The sequence below is a fragment of the Nicotiana tomentosiformis genome, chromosome 2 (genome assembly GCF_000390325.3).
Source record: "Nicotiana tomentosiformis chromosome 2, ASM39032v3, whole genome shotgun sequence".
In the NCBI taxonomy this organism is placed as follows: Eukaryota; Viridiplantae; Streptophyta; class Magnoliopsida; order Solanales; family Solanaceae; genus Nicotiana; species Nicotiana tomentosiformis.
In genome coordinates, this window is record NC_090813.1 from 162,772,832 (window position 1) to 162,792,965 (window position 20,134).

General features: G+C 41.3%; 1 protein-coding gene across 1 annotated transcript; it reads left to right on the top strand.

Annotated features, from left to right (window-relative positions):
- The first annotated feature begins 2,353 nt into the window (after positions 1-2,353).
- LOC138905971 (uncharacterized) lies at positions 2,354-2,869 on the top strand. Its single transcript, XM_070194485.1, has 2 exons — positions 2,354-2,504; positions 2,610-2,869. Exons 1-2 carry the CDS (start codon positions 2,354-2,356, stop codon positions 2,867-2,869), a joined length of 411 nt encoding a protein of 136 aa, XP_070050586.1.
- Positions 2,870-20,134: the final 17,265 nt, after the last annotated feature.

A 20,134-nucleotide genomic window follows, 5' to 3' on the forward strand; every position in this document is an offset into this window, starting at 1 on the left:
GGAGTCCTTCCGGATGAACTCCCTAGGATTCCACCAGACAGGGAGATTGATTTTGGGATTGATGTGATGCCAGACATGCAACCTATATCTATTCCGCCCTACAAAATGGCACCAACATAATTGAAGGAGCTAAAGGAACAATTGAGAGATTTGTCGGAGAAGGGTTTCATCCGGCCGAGTGTGTCACCTTGGGAACCACCGGTCCTTTTTGTAAGGAAGAAAGATGGGTCACTGAGAATGTGTATTGACTATCAGTAGTTTAACAAGGACACGATCAAGAACAAGTACCCACTGCCAAGGATAGATGACTTGTTTGACCAGTTGCCAGGTGATAGGTACTTCTCCAAGATCGATTTAAGATCCGGATATCACCAATTGAAGATCATGGAGCAGGATATTCCGAAAACAGCTTTCAGAACCCGTTATGGGCACTTTGAATTTCTGGTAATGTCTTTTGGGCTAACAAATGCCCCGACAACTCTCATGGATCTTATGAATCAAGTTTTCAAGCCATTCCTTGATTCTTTTGTCAGAGTGTTCATTGATGATATCCTTGTATATTCACGCAATCGAGAGGAACATGCCGATCATCTCATGGCAGTTCTACAAACCCTATATCAGCACAAGTTATATGCAAAGTTTTCAAAGTGTGAATTTTGTCTTGAATCTATCACATTCTTGTGTCATGTCGTCTCTAGTGAAGGAATTAAGGTTGATCCTCAGAAAATTGCACCTGTGAAGAATATGCCGAGGCCTACAACTTCAATAGAGATTCGCAGTTTCTTAGGCTTAGTGGGGTATTACAGAAAGTTTGTCTAGAGGTTTTCTACTCTTGCCTCTTCGTTAACTAAATTGACACAAAAGGCAATTAAGTTTCAATGGTCAGATGCTTGTGAAAGGATTTTCCAGGAGTTGAAAACAAGATTGACTACGGCACTGGTGTTGACCTTACTAGAGGGTGTAGATGAATTTTTGGTATATTGTGATGCTTCAAGAATTGGGCTTGGGTTTGTATTAATACAACATGTCAAGGTGATAACTTATGCTTCTAGGCAAGTCAAGAATCATGAAAAGAACTATCCAACACATGATTTAGAACTTGCGGCGGTGGTATTTGCATTGAAAATTTGGCGTCATTATTTATATGGGATCCATGTGGATATATTCACAAACCATAAGAGCCTTTAATATATTTTCAAGTAGAAGAAATTGAATCTGAGGCAGAGAAGATAAATTGAGTTACTCAAGGACTACGACATTAATATTCTATATCATCCGGGGAAGGCTAATGTTGTAGCATATGCTCATAGCCGGAAATTTATGGGTAGTTTGGCTCACTTGGAGGCATATTGAATGTTGTTGGCGAAGGAGGTTCATCAATTGGCTAGTTTGGGAGTTCGTCGTGCGGATTCTAGTGAGGGAAGAGTGATTGTGCAAAATAGGGATGAATCATCGCTTGTTGTAGAAGTCAAGAAAAAGCAATACGACGATCCATTGTTGGCACAATTGAAAGAGGGGATTCATAAACATAAGACCATGGCATTTTATCTTGGCATGGGTGATGGTACACAAAGGTACCAAGGGCGTCTATGTATTCCAAATGTAGATGGTCTCCGGGAGAGAATCATGACCAAGGCTCGCACACCTGGGTTCTACAAAAATGTATCATGATCTTAAGGAAGTCTATTGGTGAAATGATATGAAGAGGAATGTTGCGAATTTTGTGGCGAGATGTCCAAATTGTTAGCAAGTGAAGGTCGAACACTAAATGCCCGGTGGGTTGGCACAGAACATAGAAATTCCAATGTGGAAGTGGGAAATGATCAATATGGACTTTGTGGTAGGACTATCTCGCACACCTCGTAAGTTTGACTCGATTTGGGTGATTGTGGATCGACTCATGAAATTAGCACACTTCTTGCCGGTTAAGTCTACCGACACAGCAGAACAATATGCTCCGTTGTATATCAAAGAAATAGTCAGGTTGAATGGCACTCCAGTTTCTATCATTTTTGATCGGCGGGCACAGTCCACGGCTAATGTTTGGAATAAATTTCAGCAATATTTGGGTACTTAGGTGAATCTTAGTACATCCTTTCACCCGCAGACTGACGGGCAGGAAGAGCGTACTATTCAGATGCTCGAGGATATGTTGCGCACTTGTGTTCTTGATTTCAAAGGTAGCTGGGATGATCATTTTCCACTCATAGAAGTTTCCTACAACAATAGTTAGCATGCTAGTATTCAGATGGCACCGTTCGAGGCTTTATATGGTAGGAGATGTAGATCTCCCATTGGGTGGTTCGAGATTGGGGAAGCAGAGTTGATAGGGTCAGACCTCGTGCATCAGGCTATGGAAAAAGTTAAGATCATTAAGGAGCGGTTGAAGACTGCTCAGAGTCATCAGAAGTCCTATTCGGATGTTCGACGTAGGGATTTGAAGTTCAAAGAAGATGATTGGGTATTCTTCAAGGTTTCCCCCATGAAAGGTGTGATGCGATTTGGTAAGAAAGAGAAATTGAGTCCAAGGTATATCAGACCGTACAGAATCATTTAGAGGATCGATGATGTGGCGTACAAGCTTGAGCTACCACCTGAGATGTCATTAGTGCACCCGGTGTTTCATGTGTCTTTGTTGAAAAACGTAATTGGAGACCCAATATTCATTGTTCCGATTGAGACTGTTGAGATTAATGAGGAATTGACTTACAAAGAGATTCCAGTTTCTATTATTGATCGGCAAGTTCGGAAGTTGAGAAATAAAGAAATTTCCTCCGTGAAAGTGTTATGGCGCAACCAGCAGATTGAAGAGGCTGCTTGGGAGCTCGAGGAAGAAATGAAGAAAAAGTATCCTTATTTGGTTGAATAACCATGTATTTATAAATTTGCGTTCTATGAAAATGCTAAGAGTTACCTTCTATGAATTATGTATCATTTGTACAGTTGATATTAAGGGTATTTATTTTCTGGCAATATATTGCTTATGGGGCCACGATTGGTATTGTTTTATGTTATATTGCGTTATCGGATTAAGTACATATTGTTAGGATTGGTTTCTGGGATTCTCTGACAGGTGGATAGGCCCAGTTGCAAGGGAGACTCTGGCAAAATATTTGGAAATTTAGGGAGTTTGTCAAAAATTTAGAACTGCTGGTGTGTGTTATAGAAGCTAAGTCACATTGAATGATAATGACGGATTTTAACCCTCATTCGAGGACGAATGATCCTAAGTGGGGGAGAATGTAAGGCCCCGTAAAATTTTACAAAGTAATTTAAGGTTTCGTGGTGCCGAAGTAGGCTTACGTGTTTGAGGATTGTAGAAAATATTTGGAGTTAAAGAAAATTTTTGGCAGAAAATGGCGTTTCTGTGGTCCATTGTACGGTCGCAGAATGGCCGCAGAATCACACTGCGGGCCGCATAATGGCTGCAAAGTGCGGTAGGACTGGGCAGTTTTAGGTGCTATTCTGTGGTCGACTATGCGACCGCAGAATTGTTCTACGGTTCAATATGCGACCGCAGAACAGGTATACGAGCCGCATAGTGACCGCAAACCCAGGCAGAGTTTCCCAATTCCAGAAGTTTATTTCGCGGACCGCAGATCCTGTTCCGGAGCTTCATTTTTGGAATTTTATAACCCGACCCTACTTCGTTAAATAGACGATATGTACCATCTTTTGAGAAAAACCCTGATATTTTGAGGGTGAGAGAATGCCCTAGAGCGGGAGAGAGTTCTTCAACAATTTGTTCTTCAATACTTGCTCGAATCATGGAAGATTAACAAGGGAAACTCACTAGGTCTTCATCCTAGAGGTAATATTCTACACCCCAACCCTTCATTTCGAAAGTTAACTAGAAATGGGTAATTAGTAAGATAATTCTTGAGCATGGGAGTTGGTTATTTTGCATGCATGTATTATCAAGGGGTGTAGGAAGATTGTTGAGCTAAAAATGGTAAAGAATGGGTTGTGGGATGATGGAATCCTCCATAAAAAGGCCTTGAAACATTAATGCACACCTAGTGTTTGAGAAAATGCTTAAATGAGCTAGAACCATGATTATCTTCCTAATTATGGTTCAATTTTGCTATGTTTATAAATAGATTGATGTTGCTAGAGTTTTCGAAAAATTGTAGTAATTAAAGGAAGATCATGCAAGGTATGTTGGCTAAACTCTTCCCTTAAGATTGAACCTCACATTATTCTTGTTAGCTTCAAGTTGTTCACCACGAATCGATTATTCCGAATAAGCTTTGTGACTAGAGATATACGTTCTGTACGTGTTCCAAATGTTATTGTTGTATTGTGTTACTGTTGTGAGAACGTGTTCAAAGTATGGATTGCACATCTAAATGTTATAACTTTAAGTCGGGTTTCAAATGAAAACTATTATGCTAAATTGTGTGGAGATTGTGATTGGGATTACACCTCCACCCGCATACATTGGGGTGAGGCGGCAAGGTCATTTTTTTGTAGAGTTTTGGTATTGTGAAATATACCTCCACCCGCATACATTAGGGTGAGGCGGCAAGGCCGCTTTGTATAGAGTTTTGGTATTGTGAAATACACCTCCACCCGCATACATCGGTGTGAGGCGGCAAGGCCCCTTTTGTGTAGAGTATCTTGTATTATGATTACACCTCCACCCACATATATTAGGGTGAGGCTGCAAAGCCACTCTGTGTAAAGGTAGTTGTAGAGAATTCCCGACTGGAAATTTATAAATGTTATTGGAAGTTCTTAACAAATCTGTTTGACTTTATGGCTATCTAAGCCCTATGATTGTTACCACGATTTATCATATCCATGTTGTATTTCCAAGTTCTTGAATAGATATTTTGGTTTTCATACTAGATGTTTTGGTTTTCATCATATCCGGTGGCGCTGCATCCTTAATGGATGCAGGTGGTTCAACATCAGAAGACATTGATCAGTGATAGCGGTATATCCTCTTTCTAGCTGACTTGGTGAAGCCCATTTCATTTTAGGGTCATGTATCTTTTGTTCCTTGTGTATTGTGTTTAAGGCATAGCCGGGGCCTTATTGCCGACACCATCAGTGTACTCTTTTATATCTATTAGAGGCTCCGTAGACATAGAGTGGGTTGTGTATTAGTGTGGAAAAGTTTAACTAAAAATGTCATAATTGTATCTCATGCTTCCACTGTAAAACTATGGCTGTGAAATGTATTGTTTTGGAGACTAATTTATGAAATTTATATCCTCTTTATTTATGGGTGAGGTTGGTAGAAAGAAATCTAGTAGGGTTGCTCGGCCGAGTTATCTCGGTTGAGCGCCGGTCGTGCTCCCCAAGTTCAGGGTGTGACATGACCCCCAACATTCGAGGTCGATCATGGAGAGGGCTCATATATTATTGATGCAACCATTGACCCCGACTTAAAACCGTTCTTTGAATCTAAGTTAGCACGATCCATTATTGCCTCGTTAAAAATCTTGTCGGAAAACCCATTTAGGACAAAACCGGTTCAAGGAAAAAAGAGTGCAACGCGTGATTTCAGACCTAATAGTCATACTTTCCCTTGGCCATTGCCTACAAGCGTTAGTCTGATTCATAATATTATAAAAAGGTAAATGAAAATGTACCTTAGCAATAGTACCGTCGTAAGTGCGTCACATTCTAGTTGTTTGGTAGTTGTGCACCATTTTCTGCTTCGAGTTTCTAAGAGCCATTGATGGTAATTCATATGGCTAGATATGGTCCTTCCCAATCCGGCCCCAGCTTTTCCTTATTCGGGTTCCGGGTATGCAGCGTTACATTCCATAGCAGAAAGTCCCCAATTTTGAACTGTCGGAGGTTGGATATTCGGTTGTAATATCTTTCTATCCGCTGCTTCTGGGCAGACAACCGGACTAGGGCGGCCTCTCGCCTTTCATCCAATAGTTCTAGGCTCGTACTCATGGCCTTACCATTTTATTCTTCGGTCGCATATCGGAACCTGAGGCTTGGTTCCCCCACTTTGACCGGTATCAATGCGTCGGCACCGTAGACCAACAAAAATGGGGTGGCTCTAGTGCTAGATTTCGAAGTTGTACGGTACGCCCATAAGACTTCGGGCATAATTTCCTTCCACTTTCCTTTGGCATTGGTCAATTGTTTTTTCAAATTTTGGAGTATGGTCTAGTTTGTAGACTCTGCTTGTCCATTCCCACTAGGGTGATAGGGGGTGGATAGAATCTTTTTGATCTTGTGGTCTTCGAAAACTTTCTTACTTTGCTGTCGATGAACTGCTTCCCGTTATCACACATGAGCTCTGTCGGTATACCGAACCGCCATATTATGTGGTCCCAAATAAAATCAATGACTTCTTTTTCTCAAACTTTCTCGAACGCTTGAGCTTTAACCCATTTAGAAAAATAGTAAGTCATAAAAAATATGAATTGAGCCTTACCAGGTGTCCACGACAGGGGGCCAACAATGTCCATTCCCCACTTCATGAACGTCCATGGGGACAAGACTGAATGCAGTAATTCTCTGGGTTGATGGATCATCAGTGTGTGTCCATGAAAGCCGTCGCATCTTCGTATAAAGTCCTTTTCATCTTTCTCCATGTCGATCCAATAGTTGCCGGCCCTGATTATCTTCCGAACCAAAGCTTCTGCCCCCGAATGGTTTTCGCAAGTGCCCTCGTGAACTTCTCTCAAGACATATTCGGTGTCTCCCGGCCCCAAGCATATGGCGAGCGGGCCATCCAATGTTCTTCTGTACAAAGTACCTTCGGATAGGCTGATCCTGGCTGCCTTCGTGCATAGAGCTCTTGATTCTTTAGGGTCCGAGGGTAACTTCCCAGTTTTCAAGTAGTCTATGTACTTGTTTCTCTAATACCAAGTCAAACTTATTGAATCTATTTCAGTGTGGCCTTCTTCCACTACCTATTTCATGAGCTGCATGACCGTTCCTGAGCTGAAGTCGTCATCATCAACCGATGACCCCAAGTTATCCTGAGCATCGGCCTCGCTATTTTGACCTCGAGGCACATGCTGAAGGGTCCATTCCTTTAATTGATGCAGCGCTACCTCTAATTTGTCTAAATACCCTCGCATTCGTTCCTTTTTTACTTTGAACGTCAGATTAACTTGATTTACCATAAGGAGGGAATCGCATTTAGCTTCGACCACCTCAACCCCAAGGCTTTTAGCCAATTCGAGACTTGCAATCATGGCCTCACACTCGGCCTCATTATTAGTCAATTTCACAGTTCGAATAGATTGTCTAACTACGTCGCCCGTAGGCGGCTTCAACACGATGCCGAGTCCAGACCCATTTGCGTTTGAGGCACCATACGTATAGATGGTCCAAATTTTTGTGGAAGTCCCCGAGGATAATAACAATTCCTTTTCGATTTCGGGTATTAAGGTCGGCGTAAAGTCGGCCACGAAGTTTGTCAAAATTTGTGATTTGATGGAGGTTCGAGGTCGATATTCGATATCGTACCCGCTAATCTCTACGGCCCATTTGGCCAGTTGGCCCGAGAGCTTGGGTTTATGCATTATGTTCCTTAATGGGTAAGAAGTCACGACGTATATGGGGTGACATTAAAAGTACAGTTTCAACTTTCTGGAGGCACTTAGCAAAGCGAGCACCAATTTCTCTAGGTGAGGATACCTTGTTTCGGCCTCGCCTAGAGTTCTACTAACACAATAAACAGGAAATTGCGTACCTTCCTCTTCCCGGACTAGGACTCCACTTACCGCTACTTTGGATACCGCCAAATAAATTTACAGTTTTTCATCCTCCTTCGGAGTATATAGTAGGGGTGGATTCGAAAGGTACCATTTGAGTTCTCCCAAGGCTTGATGGCACTCCGGGGTCCAAGAGAAGTTTTTCTTCTTCTTCAATAGTGAGAAGAATCGATCACTTTGGTACGAGGACCTTGACATGAACTGGCCTAGGGCGGCTATATGCCCGGTTAGCCTCTGAACAACCTTAACACTATCCAGTATGGTGATGTCTTCTATAGCTTTGATTTTATCGAGGTTAATCTCGATCCCTCGGTTGGACACAATGAATCTAAGGAACATTCCAGATTTGACCCCGAATGTGCACTTCTCGGGGTTCAGCTTCATATTATGTTTCTTCAATATGTCGAAGGTTTCCTCCAAATGTTTCAAATGGCCCTATGCTCGTAAGAACTTAACTAACATGTCGTCAATATAAACTTCCATTTATTTTGCTATTTGTTCTTCGAACATCCGATTTACTAGGCATTGATAAGTGGCACCAACATTCTTTAGTCAGAACGGCATTACGTTGTAACAGTAGGTGCCGAACTTAGTGATAAAGGAGGTCTTTTCTTGATTGCCTGGGTCCATCTGAATTTGGTTGTATCCAGAATAGGCGTCGAGAAAACTAAGTATCTCGTGCCCGGCCATCGCATCAATCATGCGATCGATATTAGTCAACGGGAAAGAGACTTTGGGGCATACTTCGTTCAAGTCTTTATAATCTACGCACATTCTTAATCTATTTCCCTTTTTAGGCATTACCACTACGTTACCTAACCATTCCGGGTATTTAACTTCCCGAATGGAACCTATTTTAAGGAGTTTAGATACCTCATCTTTGATGAAGGCATGCTTGACTTCGGACTGGGCCTCCTCTTCTGTTTAACCGGGTGGAACTTTGGATCCAAACTCAGTTTGTGAGTGGTTATCTTAGGCGGGATCCCTATCATATCAATATGGGACCAAGCAAAACAAGACATGTTAGTTTAAGGAAACTAATGACTTCTTTCATGAGCTCGGGTGTCAACCCCATGCCCAGGTATACCTTTCTATCCGGTAGGTGTTCGGCAAAGTAACCTGCTCTAGCTCTTCGACCATAGATTTTGTGGCATCTGTATCATCTTCTTCATCGACTTCTTATCCCTCCGGTCCGACCGGGACTGGCACCAGTGATTGCTATTAGACTTCGGCCTTTCTGGCCGACTCCCCGCCTTCCATCGTCGAGACGACGGGTACTGGAAGTACTTCATTGACTGCGAACATTTACTTCGTGGCCGGTTTTCCGTACACTGTCTTGATTCCCCCCGCTGTAGGGAATTTTAATACTTGGTGCAGGGTCAAAGGTACTGCCCTTATGTTGTAAACCTATGCCCTTCCGAATAGAGCATTATATCTCATATCTATTTCGATCACTTAGAATTTCATTTCCTGGATCGTTCCGGTAATGTTCATCGGTAGGGTTATTTCCCCTTTAGTAGTTTCGCATGCCATGTTGAACCCATTCAACACTGAAACTGCTGGCATTATCCGGTCTTAGAGACCCAACTGTTCTATGATCCTTGATCTGATAATGCTGGCCGAGCTATTTGGATCAATCAACTCACGCTTAACTAGAAATTTATTTATAAGTACGGATATTACCAGTGCATCGTTTCATGGTTGTACGATGCCTTCAGCGTCCTCATCGTTGAACGACATTGTTCCCTCAGAGACATAATCTCGGGTTCATTTTTCCCTCGTATTGGATACCTTAGTGCTCTTTAGTATGGGTCCTTGGGGGACATCGACCCCTCTAACAATCATGTTGATGACATGTTGCGGTTCCTCCTGTTCGGTTTGCTTGTTGGAGTCCCTGTTCCTGAAGTGATTTTTTGCTCGATCACTCAGAAATTCCCGGAGATGCTTGTTATTAAATAACCGAGCCACTTCTTCTCTTAACTATTGGCAGTCCTCATTTCTATGTCCATGAGTGCCATGATACTTACACATTAGGTTAGGGTCCCTTTAGGCAGGGTCGAATTGTAAAGGTCGAGGCCACTTGGTGTCTTTGATACGCCCGATGGCGGATACGATGCTAGCAGCATCGACGCTGAAATTATATTCCGACAACCTTGGTGCCTCCCTGGCCCCGAGTGGCCCGTCGAAACCATTTTTACTCATAAGTCCCCTGCTACTATGAACTCTATTATTTCTCTTTTCGCTCCTCGCAGGGTTACGCCCATATTGGTTACCCCTCCGATCTCCGTTATATGGCTGATACTGATCTCTGTTCGGTCTTAGTTCATGATTGGTGACTCTGTTAGATCTATCGCTGACACTGATGGGATAAACGATCCCGGAGGGGGTCTCAAGCTGATCGTCCTCGACTCTGATTTTTGACTGGTACCTGTTATGTACATCGGCCCAAGTTACTGCCGGGTATTCTATCATATTCTACTTCAACTAATGCGAAGCTAAGGAGCTTCGAGGGTTGAGTTCTTTAGTAAATGCCTGAACGGGCCAATCATCCGCAACTGGAGGCAGATCCATCCGTTCCATTTAGAACCTCGACACGAATTCCCTAAGCATCTCGTTATCTCTTTGTTTTACCTTGAATAGATCCGATTTTCTGGTTTCGACCTTGATAGCCCCATCGTGTGCTTTTACAAAGGCATCTGCAAGCAGATCAAATGAATCAATAGAATTTGAGGTTAAATTATGATACCATATCATTGCTCCCTTTGACAGTTTTTCTCCGAACGTTTTCAACAAACCGACTCGATTTCATCATCTTCTAAGTCGTTTCCCTTGATGGCACATGTGTAGGATCTCACATGCTCATTTGGATATGTGGTCCCGTTATACTTTGAAATATCGGGCATACGACACTTCTTTAGGATTGTCTTCGGAGCCGCGCTCGGAGGGAAAGGTTTTTGGACAAATTTCTTGGAGTCCAGGACCTTCAATATCGGGGGCGCTCCTGAGATTTGATCAACTCTGGAGTTATAGGTCTCCATTTTTTTGTCGTTGGCCTCAATGTTTTCTCCCCCGATTCCATCCGCTTTGTCAATTCCTCAAGCATATTAATTATTTTGGGGTTGGTCCCGGTCTGAGCTTCGCCCGGCCTTTCCGTGACTAGCTCGTTCCTTCGCGTGTTTTCCCGAGATTATTCGAGCTCAGTTCTGCTATGGGCACAAATTTGATTCTGCAGCTGTGCAATCGCCGCCTGTTGGTCTTGCAACATTTCGAAGATTATCCTCAGATTGATCCCGCTGCCCTCACCCTCGGGCGTACCTCGAGTCGTTAGTGGGGCTCCTCCGCGAACGCTGTTCTCAGGGTCGGTTGGATAACAATTAAAATTATACGCGGGTTAAGGATATATGAATTAATTCGATATAAGTGATTAATGACGTTAAGATAAACAAACAAAATACATAACAAATTGTCAAACCGGTGATGATAGCAATTGTTTACCCTTAAAAATAGATAACAATTGAATTTATATGCGATTTTAAGGATATATGGATTAATTAGATACAAGTGATTAATGAAGTTAGATAAGCAAACAAAATACATAACAAATTGTCAAAGCAGTGATGATAGCGAGCCCGGGCTCGACTAAAAGCTTAACTAAAAGCATGCCTTCGGTTCCGAGCCAACATTTGTGAAGAACTTATCGACAGAACCAAGAACTTTGAATAATTTGTAAAGTAGAGAAAACAAATGTACATAGTCTTGTGATGCGTGTTACAATATGTCTAATGAATAGTCAGCTTCCCCTTTATATAGTAAGGGAGTTTTACCCTAAGTACAATTCTAAAAAAGGTAAAATTCTTTCTTTTCGCTTATTACTGATCTACCGCTGATACGGGCCGAGATTCATGCCGTGATATTCAGTTGGGCGCGGATATCACGGCCCTTTGTTAATCGTGTGCGGTCGTTTGACAATGTTTCCCGAGGTCTCGTTAATCGAATCCGGTCTGGGGTCACAATTTCGATGGCTCCGAGGGCAGGTGTTTAGTTCGAGCTTTGATATGGGCGGCTCCCGGCTTCAATCTCGATTATACGCAGTTATGTCCTCTCTTCGCTCACCCCACCGGGATATCGGGGTGCTTATTACCTCCGGTTTTACCCGTATACAAAGACACTAGATGAATTTTATTATACCTAAAACCCAACAAATTATACTCTTTTTCTCTTTTTATTTACTATTTATTTTTTATATCCTTTTTGAGATATGTGGAGGATTGTTGGAAAATTAGTGAGATCTCAAAAGGTAATGTTTATCTTGACTTGGAAAATCTTTTCTTTTTGAAATATTATTTACATTTACTTATTATTTGGTAAGTTATTTTATAATTAATAGAGTCAAACTAGCCGTTGGAGCAATGACTATATAAATATAGTCTTTGGAGTTTGGAGAGCTAAAGACACACTTTTCACAAACTTCTTCTTCCTACTATACATGACACTCTTGTGAACAACGACAAAGATTTTCCAACTCTCCTTTCTATTTCTCCTCTTTCTTCTATGCTGGATTTTTTTATTTAATTTTCTACTAGTTTTATTTCTAATTTAATAACTGAAAGAGCTTGCTGAATCCTGGAGGATACGTCTAATTTTATTCTTTATTGTTAGGCGAAATATCCTTAAGGACAGTGTCCTTGACACGCCTCAAGCTTTACTAATTCTTATTCTTCATAATAAGTTTTTTCCAACATTTAATTGATCTTTAACGTTGCAGATGACCATGCTCTTCTTTGGTTCCTTTGTTTATGTTACTGTTACAGACAATATAATCGATTTACCCGATAAATTTATTAGGTTGTATTCAGAAGTCCCTTATCATGAACCAAAACAATTCCACTCATGTTAAAATAAAGAACGTTTTTATATAAAAGAATTCTGGGAAAATGCAACGGGATTCGATCAAAGAGTAGTTTTAGTTTGAAACGTAAGGTAGTCGGATTTTTGTGCCCAAGACAAAAGTGCTTTTTTTTTTTCTTGAAAAAAATAAACTGATTTTTGAAGCTTGGCCATACGGGCAATCCACACCAACTTCTCACCTCGTTAGGCATATTATTCAAGAATTTCTCAAGGCTATAATTTTTTTTAATTAATTCATATAATTTCTTATAGAATTCTTTACTTTTTCTGAAAGGTATAAGTACGAATAGCCAACCTCGGCAAAATATGATTTTGAAACATCATGTAATTTGACAATCTTATGAAACAAATACCAATAATCAGAATGCTCTCTCAATGTGCTGCTTCATTTTACTCTCTAGCTTTAAAAGAATATTTTCTTATAATTAATTTTTTTAAAATTTATTATTTTCTTTAATTTATTGTTTGACCTTTTTAATTAATTAAAATTTTTATTATTTCCTTCTAGAGTGATGTAATAACTTTTCAATTAATAAAAATTGTGTTATTTTCTTTACGAGGGTATAGTGAAAGCTTTAAATCTCTTTCCAAAGTTTCTACGTTTTATATGTATTTCATAAGTTCGCTTGAGGAAAAATATTTCAAATACAGAATCTTTTGTTTTTCAAAATTTTACATTAATTGTTATAAGATGAACGCTTACATATTATAACATTGGATATATTTTATTTATCAATTAAACGAGAATTTGCCACGACCTAAAATTTCATCAAATGTCGTGATGACGCCTATTCCGCTTGCTAGGCAAGCCAACACTCAATTAACTATAATTAAAGCAGATTATGTAAATCTTTAACAGAATGCATAATATAATATGAAAGCGGAAATAGTCTCAAAATTAATATTAAAATATAAATATTTAAGATAGGGTCTAAACACGATAGTAGTGTCTACAATGCCAAAACTCGATGTCACAAATATCTACTAAGAAATGAAAGTGTCAACTGATCAACAATGTCTGTCCGAAAAGAAATTGATAAACATAATAGATAAGTAGGGAGGGGGATTTCATGTGCTGCGGATCGGTCAAATAAAGCAGCTCACCATGAAGTATCCACTAGATCCCCTACTCAGGTGGATGAACACTACTAATACCTGTCATGACTCAAAATCCCAACCTGTCGAGATGTCGCCTATCTCGATACTAGGCAAACTGATAATCTCAATAAACCAAAATTTCTCTTTAAGGTTGAAAATATAATATTTGAATACAATACAAACACTCCCCAAAACCTGGTGTCACTGAGTACATGAGCATCTAATATGAATACAAGTCTGGAAAATATAGTCTATAATAGTCTGTGACTAAATATAGTGAACAAAGAGATAGGGAAGGAGACACAAGGTCTACGGAACACGGCAGCTACCTCAAAATCTCCTGAAAATCAACCGCACGAAAGGATCAACACCCGCTATGTCCGGAAATACCTGGATCTGCACACGAAGTGCAAGGTATAGTATGAGTACAACCAACTCAGCAAGTAACAATAATAAATAAGGAACTGAAGATAGTAACGAGCTACATAGTTATGGTTCATTTCCAGCAAAGAATAGACATGCTATCAAATCTGGCAGTTTAATGTCAAATCAATTTTTATATAGTTCCTGTTCATTTAATCAGTATATCAACAATCTTTCAGAGATTTCACAACAATGACAGATAGCATCTAAGTGCAACAATAAAAAGAAATCAAGTACAACCTCTTAGGACAACAATCACTCACTGGGCTCCCAGCCCTCATCACTCCCTGGGCTCCCAGCCCTCATCACTCACTCTCAATGGATACCCGAACTCACTGGGGATGTACAGACTCCGGAGGGGCTCCTACAACCCAAGCGCTATAATATGCACGGACAACTCACGTGCTGCACGGGCAACTCACGTGCCATAATATAAATATCTGGATCTGCACAGCCAACTCACGTGCTGCACGGCCAACTCACGTGATATAGTATAATATAAGGATCCGCACGGCCAACTCACGTGCTATAGTATAATATAAGGATCTGCACGGCCAACACACGTACTGCACGGACAACTCACGTGCTATAGTATCAATATCTCACAATCAGGTCCTCGGCTTCACTTAGTCATAAAATTCTCCAGTCTCTCGGGCTCTCAATAATCATGAAATCAACCCAAATAACAATGATATGATGTATCAATAATAATAACAGAGACTGAGATAAAATGTGCAAGTAAAAACTGAGACTGAGTACATATAGCATTTAGTAGGCAATTCAACAAGTACGCGACCTCTGTGGGTCCCAACAATACTATCACATAGCCTAAGTATGATTTCTAACATGATTTACAGTTAAATTTTATCAATACATAGAGAGCATATAGGTAAGAACAAATTATTCAACTTTACAGTTTTCCGGGACGGACCAAGTCACAATCCCCTCGGTGCACGCCCAAACGCCCATCACCTAGCATGTGCGTCACCTCCAAAATAATCGCATGATACCAAAATCTGGGGTTTAATACCCTCAAGACCAGATTTAAAACTATTACTTACCTCAGAGCGTGAAATTCTTTACTCTGCTATGCCTTTGCCTCGCAAATCGGCATCTGAATGCCTCGAATCTAGTCACAAATAATTCGTTTCAGTCAATAAAATTTATTGGAATTAACTTCATGAGAAAATGCTAATTTTCCATAAATATTCAAATTTTAGCTCAAAAATTGCCTGTGGGGCCCAAGTCTCGGAACTCGACAAAAGTTACAAAATCCGAAAGCGTATTCAACCACGAGTCTAACCATACAAATTTTACCAAAATTTGACCTTAACTCGACCCTCAAAGCTTCAAATCTTATTTTCAAATCCCTAAGTTCCAACCCCCGATTTACACCTCAAAAACATGTAATCTAGTCAGATTATTCCATGATAATTGAATATTATGGAGTAGAAATAATCACAAAGGGACTTACCTCAAGATTTCCCGTGAAAATCTTGCTCAAAATCACCCAACCCGAGCTTGAAATGCCCAAAAATGGCAAAAGCTCGGAACACCTCTGTTTTTGTACTGTCCAGGGATTTTTGCATCTGCGGCAACTTGGCCGCTTCTGCGCCAACCACATGTGCGGAAAAGGTCCCGCATCTGCACCTTTGCCCGCATATGCGCGCCTGTTTCCGCTCATGCGCACGCCGTTCCTGCGCGCGTCCCTCTGCATCTGCGCTCACGCAAGTGCGGAATTTCCCTCGCACCTACGATCACTGCCACATAATCCATTTGCGCATCTGCGCTTGCCAGGCTCGCTTCTGCGAGCTTGCACCTGCGATAGAATTTCAGCAGGTGCGATTGCAGCAGAGGGCAGAAACTTCAGCCATTTCTTCTAAGTCCGAATTTGATCCGTTAACCATCCGAAATTCACCCGAGGCCCCCGAGACCTCAACCAAATGTACCAACAAGACCTAAAACATCATACGAACTTAGTCGATCCTTCAAATCACATCCAACAAAATTAAACACGAATCACACATAGATTCAAGCCTAATGAACTTTGAAAATTTTAATTTCTACAAATGACTCTAGAACCTATCAAATCACGTCCGATTGACCACAAAGTTTGCACACAAGTCATAAATGACATAACGGAGGTATCAAATTTTCAGAATCGTATTTCGACCCCGATATCAAAAAGTCAACCCCCCGGTCAAACTTCCCAAAAATTCAACTTTCGGCATTTCAAACCTAATTCCACTACGGACCTCCAAATAATATTCCGGACACTCTCCTAAGCCCAAAATTACCATACGGAGCTATTGGAATCATCAAAATTCAAATCCGAGGTCGTTTACATATAGGTCCATATCCGGTCCACTTTTCTAACTTAAATTTTCAATTATGAGACTAAGTGTCTCATTTCACTCAGAATTCCTGCCGGACCCGAATCAACTAATCCGGTAAGTCATAAAATAACTATAGAGTATAAATTGAGCGGTAAATGGGGGAACGGGGTTATAATACTCAAAACGACCAGCCGGGTCGTTACATTCTCCCCCTCTTAAACAAACGTTCATCCTCGAACGGGTTTAGAACAATATCTGGAGTCTCAAATAAGTGTGGATATTTTCTCCGCATCTCTTGCTCAATCTCCCAAGTAGCTTCTCCGGCTGGCTTGCCTCTCTACTGTTCCTTCACTGATGCTATGCTCTTTGACCTCAGCTTTCGAACTTGTCGATCTAAAATAGCCACCGACTCCACATCATAAGTCAAATTACCGCTCAGCGGTACTGTACTGAAATCCAGAATATGAGACGGATCCCCGACATACTTTCGAAGCATGGATACATGGAACACTGGATGAACACCTGATAGACTGTGTAGCAAGGCAAGTTCATAAGCCACTTCTCCAATTTTCTTAAGTATCTCAAAAGGCCCAATATACCGAGGGCTCAACTTGCCTTCCTTCCCGAACCTCAACACACCCTTTATGGGTGAAATCTTGAGCAGAACCTTCTCCCCAACCATGTGAACAACATCACGAACCTTCCTGTCGGCATAACTATTCTATCTAGACTGTGTCGTGCGAAGTCATTCCTGAATTACTTTGACCTTCTCTAAAGCATCCTGAATCAAGTCAGTACCCAATAGTCTAACCTCACCAGGCTCATACCAACCCACCAGAGACCGACGCTGTCTCCCATATAAAGTTTCGTACGGAGCCATCTAAATGCTTGACTGGAAGCTATTATTGTAAGCAAACTCTGCGAGTGGCAGAAATTGATCCCAAAAACCCCCAAAATCAATGACACATGCGCGTAGCATATTCTCCAATATCTGAATAGTGCGTTTGGACTGCCCCTCCGTCTGAGGGTGAAATGTTATACTCAAGTAAACCTGTGTGCCCAATTCTCACTGCACTGCCCTCCAAAACTATGAGGTAAACTGCGTACCTCGATCTGAAATAATGGACACCGGCACACCGTGTAGGCGAACAATCTCGCGAATATAAATCCCAGCCAATCGCTCCGAAGAATAATTAGTACAAACTGGAATAAAATGTGCGGACTTGGTTAGCCGATCTACAATCACCCAAACAGCATCAAACTTTCTCAAGGTCCGTGGGAGCCCAACTACGAAGTCCATGGTAATACGCTCCCACTTCCATTCCGGAATTTCAAGTCTCTGAAGCAATCTTCCTGGCCTCTGATGTTCATACTTTACCTATTGACAATTTAAACACCGAGATACAAACCCAACTATATCTTTCTTTATCCGCCTCCACTAATAGCGCTGCCTCAAATCCTGATACATCTTCGCGGCGCCTGGATGAATAGAGTACCGCGAACTATGAGCTTCCTGGAGAATCAGATCACGCAAACCATCTACATTAGGCACACATATCTTGCCATGCATCCGTAATACACCGTCATCTCCAATAGTGAATTCCTTGGCATCACCGTGCTGAACAGTGTCCTTAAAGACAAGGAGATGTGGATCATCATACTGGCGCTCTCTGATGCGATCATATAAAGAAGACCGAGAAACCACACATGCCAAAACTTGATTCGGCTCGGAAACATCCAATCTAACAAACTGATTAGCCAAGGCCTGAACATCCAAGGCTAAAGGCCTCTCTGCTACCGGTAAGTATGCTAAGCTGCCCAAACTCTCTGCCTTACGACTAAAGGCATCGACCACCACATTGGCCTTTCCGGGATGATAGAGAACAATGATATCATAATCCTTAAGAAACTCCAACCACCTTCGATGCCGCAAGTTAAGATCCTTCTTTTTAAACAAATATTGTAGACTCCGATGATCGATATATACCTCACACTAGACACCGTACAAGTAATGCCGCCAAAATTTCAAGGCATGAACAATAGCTGCTAACTCAAGATCATGGGCTAGATAATTCTTCTCATTTACCTTTAACTGTCTGGACGCATAGGCAATCACCCAACCGTCTTGCATAAGTATTGTGCCGAGACCAATCCACGATGCGTCACAATATACAATATAAGACTCTGAGCCTGTAGGCAACACCAATACTGCAGCTGTAGTTAAAGCTGTCTTGAGCTTCTGAAAGCTCTCTTCACATTCATCCGACCACCTGAACGGAGCACCTTTCTGGGTCAATTTAGTCATAGGCGATGCAATAGACGAGAAACCCACCACAAAACGACGATAATAACTGGCCAAGCCGAGAAAACTCTTAATCTCAGTAACTGAGGATGGTCTGGGCCAGTTCTGACCTGCCTCCATTTTCTTTGGATCCACCTTAATACCTTCACTGGACACTATATGTCCCAAGAATGCTACCGAACTAAGCCAGAACTCACACTTAGAGAATTGGCATAAAGTTTCTCCTCTCTCATTCTTTGTAAAACAATACCCAGGTGTTGTGCATGCTCTTCCTGGCTACGTGAGTACACCAGAATATCATCAATGAATACCATGACAAATAAATCAAGATATGGCTGAAATACACTATTTATCAAATGCATAAATGCTGTTGGGGCATTGGTTAGCCCAAAAAACATCACAAGAAATTCATAGTGGCCATAACAAGTCCTGAATGCCGTCTTTAGAATATCCGAATCCCGAATTTTTAATTGGTGATACCTAGACCTCAAATCAATTTTGGAGAACACCCTCGCTCCCTGAAGCTGATCAAATAAATCATCAATACGCGGCAATGGATATTTATTCTTGATTGTAACTTTGTTCAACTGCCCATAATCAATGCACATCCACATAGTACCATCTTTCTTTTTCACAAACAGAACCGGTGCACCCCAAGGTGACACACTAGGCCTAATAAACCCCTTTTCAAGGAGTTCTTGAAGTTGCTCTTTCAATTCTTTTAACTCAGCTAGTGCCATACGATACAGAGGAATAGAAATGGGTTGAGTTCCCTGCACCAAGTCAATACCGAAATCAATATCCCTGTCGAGTGGCATACCCGACAGGTCTAAAGGAAATACATTCGAAAAGTCTCGCACGACCGGTACTGAATCAATAATAGGATCATCTGCATCAATATCTCTCACAAAGGCCAAATATGACAAGCATCCCTTTCCAACCATACGTTGGGCCTTCAAATAAGAAATTACCCTGCTAGGAACAAGATCTAGAGAACCCCTCCATTCAACCTTTGGCAACCCCGGCATCGTCAACGTCATGATTTTTGCGTGATAGTCCAGAATAGCATGACATGGAGACAACCAATCCATACCCAGGATTACATCGAAATTAACCATACAGAGTAATAAGAGATCAACTCTAGTCTCCAGTTCCCCAATAGTTACCACACATGATCGATACATACGATCCACGGTAATAATATCGCCCACCGGTGTAGATACACAAACAGGTGAAACTAAGGACTCACAGGGCATATCCAGATAATGAGTGAAATATGATGATACATATGAATAAGTGGAACCAGGGTCAAATAATATAGAAGCCTCCCTGTGGCACACTGAAACAATACTTGTGATCACTGTGTCTGA

Bases quoted from the DNA above. Each gene is read 5' to 3' on its own strand.
- LOC138905971 (XM_070194485.1), top strand. From the start codon at position 2,354: ATGGAAAAAGTTAAGATCATTAAGGAGCGGTTGAAGACTGCTCAGAGT. The intron at 2,505-2,609 runs GTAAGAAAGAGA...AGATGTCATTAG, and splicing joins GAAAGGTGTGATGCGATTTG to TGCACCCGGTGTTTCATGTG.